Source organism: Dermacentor silvarum, chromosome 11 (genome assembly GCF_013339745.2).
Source record: "Dermacentor silvarum isolate Dsil-2018 chromosome 11, BIME_Dsil_1.4, whole genome shotgun sequence".
Lineage (NCBI taxonomy): Eukaryota > Metazoa > Arthropoda > Arachnida > Ixodida > Ixodidae > Dermacentor > Dermacentor silvarum.
In genome coordinates this window covers 32,725,438-32,732,617 of record NC_051164.1, presented here as the reverse complement: position 1 = coordinate 32,732,617, position 7,180 = coordinate 32,725,438, and the positions used below count along the sequence as shown (strand labels likewise).

The following is a 7,180-nucleotide window of genomic DNA, read 5'->3' as shown; positions in this document are numbered from 1 at the left end:
AACCGGTTCGCAATTGGAACCGTTATAGGATCCCGCTTCTGATCTCAAAGGCCATACTTTTGTTTACTGCAGGACTGCAAATGCAGGTCTAATGATCCAAACATTGTTACGTCCACAACGTTTACTACATCACCCACGTAAAAATCGTAAGTTCCCTAATTTTCCAGCCAAATTTTTAGAAGAAACTGTATTATGGGGTCTGTATTTACTGCAACAGCTCGGGTTATGCTAGATAAGCTTTCTGTCGGCCGTGGTGTCGCGAAACACCTTTAGTGCTTCAGGCTGGCTCTGCTTCAAGGCTACCCACTCTAGTATGTGAAATGTCAAAGACTGGCTTTGATTCGGACCAACCCAAGTCAATCCAGACCGCATGAGAATCCGATAAGCGGCCCGATAAGCGCCGTGAGCTTGTATTGTGAAAGTCTGAGAAGACAGATGTTGCGCTAGAATAGGATGCAGTGCTCTCGCTTCGGGTGTTTGCGGATGTGTTTGTTTGTCTGTACCTGTCGCCGTTACGTAGTGAAATGTGCCGTGGTTTGACCTTGCGACGGTAACAGCAACAACGACGATCGCGGCTGTCCGGGCCCACTGCGACGGCATGTCCCAAGAGCTACCGTTTCAAGAGTGGACCAACAGTGGGGCGCCGACCACGGACACGACGTTCCGACGCGATGGCCCCGCTCCTAACAAGAGCGAAGCGGCCAAGCTACTCGAGTTGTCATCGGAAAGTGAATCCGAACCGGAACCGCTCCAGCTCGTGCCGCCCAAGCGCAAAGTGCGCTTCCGAAAGTAAGTCGTTCGGAGAGGGCGCTTCTGGAATGCGTAGACGTTCACACACGCTGTGCTGCCTCGTCGTGTGAACCTCGAGGTGTTGGGTTTTTTTGCTGCGAAGTAGAAATCCTGTTTTTCAGGGGTTGATAGCTCTGGCATAAGTTCTCGTCACGGGGTTGATAACCCGGGCTCATAGTTGTTTGTTATCTATGTATAGAACTGCTCTTACTGTTTTATAATCGACTGAAACCTTAGGGTTCATCTCCTTGGTTGTCTGGCACGCGTTGCGACGAACCATTCCTCTCTACACTGCAATTTGCGCCTCAGGTCTAATCGCTGCAAACATGCAGTTTCGAAGACTGACCAATTCCATCTTAACATTTCCAAAAGAAATAAAGAACTCTGAAGCCTGGTGCTTCTCCGATGAAACCATTTGGCCCACCTGTTGTTTGGGATTCAGTGGGCACCTTCTTCTAAATTTTTTTTTTTTGCGTTGTCAGTGAAATATGTTATCACAGTCCGGTTCTGCAACCTGTGCTGCTTTCGGGCGTTAGTTGAGCCTTATCGCCTCTCGAGTGGAATAGGGCAGGACCGTTGTTGTCTTGTGACAACACTACGCTCTTACGACGAGGCTGTACCTGTGCGATAAACTGTGCACGGCCAAATCAGCTTTTGAAAACATTACCTTCCAGGGTGAGCGACACTTAATGTACAAGCTTTGTCAGAAACGTTCCAGGACAGAGCTAATTGTAAAAGGAGTCAGTCATTCGACTTACAAACTAATGATTTCGGGTCCTGTCAAAGTAGTCTCCTTGGCCATCGGCACACAATGTCATCATTTTTGGAGATCATGGAAGCAAGTAGAGAAAGCTTCATCAGGGATGCTCTTCGACTCATTAGTCACAGCAGTTTAGATTGCTGCCACATCTTCATGACATTTCCATTTCAGTGGCAATATTATTATTTCAAAGAAATAATAATAAATAAATAAATCACAGTTCAGGTGAATGTGGAGGACATCGTAGAGCAAGAGATGCGTGGCCAGGTATTCTTGGATTGATAGAGAAGTGTGAGGTCTCGCTTTGTCATGCAAAAATAACAACTATCCAAGTGATTACAAATCAGGGCAGCACCACCAAATTGCTTACTGCTACCGTTTTAGCACATCAAAGAAGTTTTGGTTCATTGTTTCTCCGTCAGAGAAATATTCAGGGTGCACCAAGCGTTCAGCATAAAAAAAGTTCGATCAACATTTTCTTTGTTTTCAGTTTCACATTTTTAGAGGGAGTTGAGCCGTGAACTCACCATTTGACACTTTGTCACTCTGTTTGGGGGGTCATAAGGGGAACTCATTCTCGGACGATCAATTTTGAAGATAGTTTCACTTTCACGAGGATGGACACTGGACGCTTGCACACAAAAGTCGGGCAAACACGAGAAAGAAGTTCATTGGCTCTCGGGGGCTGAGCCTTGTGAAATCTCTCAAAAGTGATACCATCGTCGAAAGTGATCGCCTCAGAATACCGCAACTGGTAGCACCAACTTTCATCTCCAGCAGCAGTGCTAACACAAATGTGGGATCAGTTCTGGCCCTTTCCAAAAGTTTAGCAGCAATCGTTTGTCTGGTTTCGCTCTGTTTATTTGTCAGTGTGTGAAAGATGATGTCGCATTCAGTATCCGTTTTCTTGAACCATTGTGTTCAATCTTCTGGCACGCACCCCTGTTCAGTTATAAATCTTATATCATGCGCACAGTAACTTGCTGATTTTCATGCAGTACCTGACTCACACATTCTACATTTACGGTGGTATGTGACGTTGATGGGCGGCCGAATCCAGGATCGTTTTGCACCAAATTGATGCTCTCCAAAACCTTCGGTGCTATTCTAAGCTATGGCTTCTGGTTAATGCTTCATCGTCATACAGTTGCCGAATCTTCTTCCATGTCTCACTAGGGGTAATCTCTAGCCTAACGCAGAACATAACGTTAACTCATTGCTCTGAATTTGTGTCCATCATGTCACTCCTGTAATGCCCAACTAAATGTGCCTAGGGAGTTTAGGTGGAAACTCTGAGCACATAAAAAGTAACTCAGTGAAATCCATTTCTTGAGTTTGTATATCATAGAGAAAGAAGTAAAAAATCTGTCCTGTAACTTTTCTGACGAAGAGTGCATAAGAATCACTCGGAAAGCTTCCCAATACATGTTTTGTTGGCACGTCTTTCATACTTTTTTCACTTTCATTATCTCTAACGGCAGTGCATGAGCTCTTGCATATGGTTACTGTGAGAAATGGTTCCTCATCATATGGCAAAGCAAGGCTTCACTTACAAAAGGTCATTGACATTGTGTGCATTGTCGTACTATTCTCATGCTTTAAACTCTATAGCCCCATGCAACATGGTCAGTGCACTTCATAAGCGACTCCATCCTGCCACATTATTCCTTCACGTTATCATGCTTGCTTGCAAATACTGCTAGCCATAAGCTCAGTTTGTCTATGGCTTTTTTTCCTTGGTGCATGCTTCTGAGAGAGTGGTTCGATGTCATGAATGCCATCAGATATTTATGTTTCAGGTTCGTTGACTAAAAACTGACACTGATTCCTAAATGTCAGTTGAGTCCTGCCTAGGTCAGTGACCACAATTCGTGGCAGGAAGCACAAACCGGAACAGGACGTGAGCAGAGAAGGCAAGCACTGACAGAAAGCTTTATTCAAATAGGAGTCAGTTTAACCTTAACTGCCACAGCTGAGTAAACTCATTTTGTCTTTCCAACGCATTCCCTGTCTCTCATGAAACAACTCGTGCAAAAATGGACATTGCGTACCTGTTGTTCCATCTATAGAGAGGTCATAAAAGCACCTAAAACTTGTAAGTTAAATTTGTAATAGTAGGTGGAGCAAATGTCTCAGTGCTCTTTCGCCTGGTCTCAGCAAAACAGCTATCGCACAGCAGTGTGGCAGGTCCGTCTGCACTTTGACAGGAAGGAATTTGTAAGCTGTTGATGAATTCTGTGTCGGAAGAAAGCAACAATGAAGAAACAGTTTATATGTGGCACAAAATGTCCACTAAACTGGCACACAAAAAAAGCCCGGCAGTCAAAGGGTTAAGTGGAAGCATCAAAGGCATGAACTATAAGACAAGAGCAAAGAAGAAACTACAGCAAGACCTGATACTTAACACGAGTAAAATTGCACTTCTGGTGATATCGTTTCCTGTGACGAATACAGTTGAACTTTGATATAACAAACACGGATGTAACGAAATAAGTCTAAAGTTTTGTTGGCCGTGCTTTATTTCAGGGAATATTCTGCTATAATGAAATAGAATATATGAAGTCTGAGATAACATCAGTTATAGTGAAGCAAATACTTGTTCGCTCGGCAGCTCAAAGTATTTCTTCTAATAGCAAAACTCTGAAATACTGAGCAAGAGAAACGAGAAGTGAAACATTCTGGACGAGCATGTGCCAATAGCTTGACATGGCTAACCTGCCTCTGGGAAGCCAAATGCCGATCTTGTGGGATTGACTGATCGCCTGGTTACATGTTAACGACGATGCAAAACATGTTTTCTTTTTTTTTTTTTAGTGTTGTTCGTGTGGCACGTATCAGCATGGAAAGCTACAAACGGCTCATGTAAATTTACAGGGGACCTTTTCTTGGCCTTTCAGAGGCATCACAAACATTTGCATTTTTTTTTTTACATATGTACCCCGATCACGGCATTCTTTTCAGCAATGTCATTGGGTACACTTGTAATGATTATTGGATATAATGAAGGCATTTTCATATTTGATGTGAACTTTATTTTAAGGAGCATCGACTGTACTCACTGACCAGCCCAGTTTTTCTGCCTTACTGCACTGACTACGAATACTTACTTTCCAACTGTGCCTTTCGATCAACTGAATCTTTTATCTAACCTTTGACCGGTGCTCGTACATCAGAGGTCATTTATTACAACAGGGATCTGCTGCCTTAATATCAAAACAAAGAGACCTTCAGAACCACAACTTAAGCTTTCGTACAGATATGCTGCATGGGTTTCGAAGTATACTTGACAATAGTTTTTAAGTCCTCTGTAACTAGTGGCGGCTTCTTTAATGTTTGGAAGAAAGTTACTGCCGCAAAACTTGCAACAATCATGAATGTGGCATTTAACCTACAAGTACTTCCTCTGAGCTGCTTTATCGCACTATTTATAAGCATCTTTAGCATAAATTGATGATTACCATTAGATATTTCACCACCAACATAGCTTTCATAAAGGTCTGTCGTTACACAGCTTGCTGAACTCGTTCACGGCGTTTCTGACTATACCAGTTCCGGGGATCACACAAACATAACTTTTTTTGCTGTTTCTTGAAAGCATTTGACGAGGTGTATGATGTGAAGTTACATTTAAAAATTGGTGCTATCTTTAACCCTAGCATACCACAATGGTTCTTCTCTTATTTTTGCTATTGTAAGCAATACGTTCAAATTCAAGGTTCAAACCTGCTTGCATTGTTTTTGAAGTTCCCCAAGGGGGTGCAGTGAAGCCCTTTTTTATTCCTAATTTTTAACAGTCACATGCCCACAGACATCACAGTACCAATTCAGTTGTTTACAGATGATTGTGTAATGTATAGTAGGATATATGTTCCTGCTGCTTAGATACAACTAAACCTAAATCTCCTGAAAATGTAAGATTGGTGATGCGAGTGGCAAATAGAATTAGATGCAGAAAGTCAATTGGTATGTCAGTAAGCAGAAAGAAGCATGGTTTAGAATACATGTACCCTTTAAGTGACTGTAAATTTTTTTGAGTCAAAAAACCTAAGTATTCTGGTGGTCAATTAACCTCTGATTTTTGTTAGATGGAATTTGCACATTGATTATGTTTGTTTTAAGGCCAGTGAATCACTGTGGAGGGGAGAACTGTACTTAAATCAATTATTCTAGGCTCTGAAAGGAGGACCATACAGTCAACCACAAAAGATTACAGGACAGATTTCACCTTGAGCGAAATTTTAGTAAGGCTAGACTATAGTTGATGTTTGGCTTTAAAGGTGCTATTAAAGACAATTAGTGAATACAAAAAAGTCATATGGGACTCCTGTACGAAGTGTAATTGCTGAAAAATTGAAAACACACATTGGGGGCTCACATATAGGTTTTTATTTCATAAATATCAAAATTACCATTCTCGAGTGATCTTTGCAAGTGTAGCCCACCTTCCTCTGCTCGATAAGAGATCTGAGAAGGAAAGGTGAAAATTTCTGTTCCTCATAATTCACTGTCTTGTAAAAATTAACAGATCAAAGTTCACTGGAATCACATCCGAGGAATAATCGAGACGCTGGCATATAATGCACTGCTGGCCATAAAAGTTTACAAGGCTTAGGATATGCAAAATAGCCAAATTTTCACATAAGCCTCTAAAACCAAAGTTTTCAGTCTTTAATAACTTTTACAACCTACACAGTGATCCATTACGTCAGAAGTGTCTTGCCTTAACCGGACCAAAAATTCACATTCACCGTAGAATACAAGTGTCCTGTAATCTTTTGTGGTTGACTGTATGGTCCTCCTTTCAGAGCCTAGAATAATTGATTTAAGTACAGTTCCTCCTCCACTTAAAAAAAGAAATCAATTAATGGAACATGTTGCCTATTTACATCGTAACATCTCTGTGCGTTATTTTTGGATAACGTCAGTGGCATGGTGTTCCCAGACGTCATATAGTGTGGCATTAACCCCACAACTTCTTATATATTTATTTATTTATTTATTTATTCGTTTATTTATTTGTTTACTGCAAGCCCACTTCCCTCTGTAACGCCAATATAACGCCTGGAGGGTAAAACGCCTAATACGCCTGGAGGGTAAAATAAATAAATAAAAGTAATTATGACATTACTGCTCAATTTTTATGTGGAAGTATTTCATTCCACTTTGCCTACTAAGCCCTTGTTGTAGTGAAATGTCATAATTAAATTTATTTATTTATTTTACCCTCCAGGCGTTATAGGCGTTTTATCCTCCAGGTGTTATATTGGCGTTACAGAGGGAAGTGGGCTTGCAAGTACAGTAAAATTCCACTTGAACGAACGTCAGTTAAACAAACTATTCATTTGTATGAACTTTTTCTAAATCCCTCACTGAAGCGCCATTGGACCCAATGCTAATGCATTTCAGTTTAACGAACATATTTTGTGACACCATCCAATGCCTCCCACGTCATATTGATCAGTAGTACAACCGCACTTTCTGTAGCATAGCTTTACCGTGGCCTTCGCAATAATGGATGGATGGATGCTATGAGCGTCCCCTTTGAAACGGGATGGTGGGTTGTGCCACCAAGCTCTCATTATTATTTTGCCTAATGTCCTACCTTTATTTTTGAGAAAACACACACATACA

At 41.5% G+C, this 7,180-nt stretch overlaps 1 protein-coding gene across 1 annotated transcript in view; it reads left to right on the top strand.

Annotated features, from left to right (window-relative positions):
* The first annotated feature begins 367 nt into the window (after positions 1-367).
* The window catches only part of LOC119433314 (EF-hand calcium-binding domain-containing protein 14), a 44,878-nt gene continuing 38,065 nt past the window's right edge, over positions 368-7,180 (top strand). Inside the window, exon 1 of the mRNA XM_037700467.2 lies at positions 368-789. Within this exon, the coding sequence (XP_037556395.1) occupies positions 599-789 (191 nt within the window). The 5' untranslated portion in view covers positions 368-598. The remainder of the gene's footprint in view (positions 790-7,180) is intronic.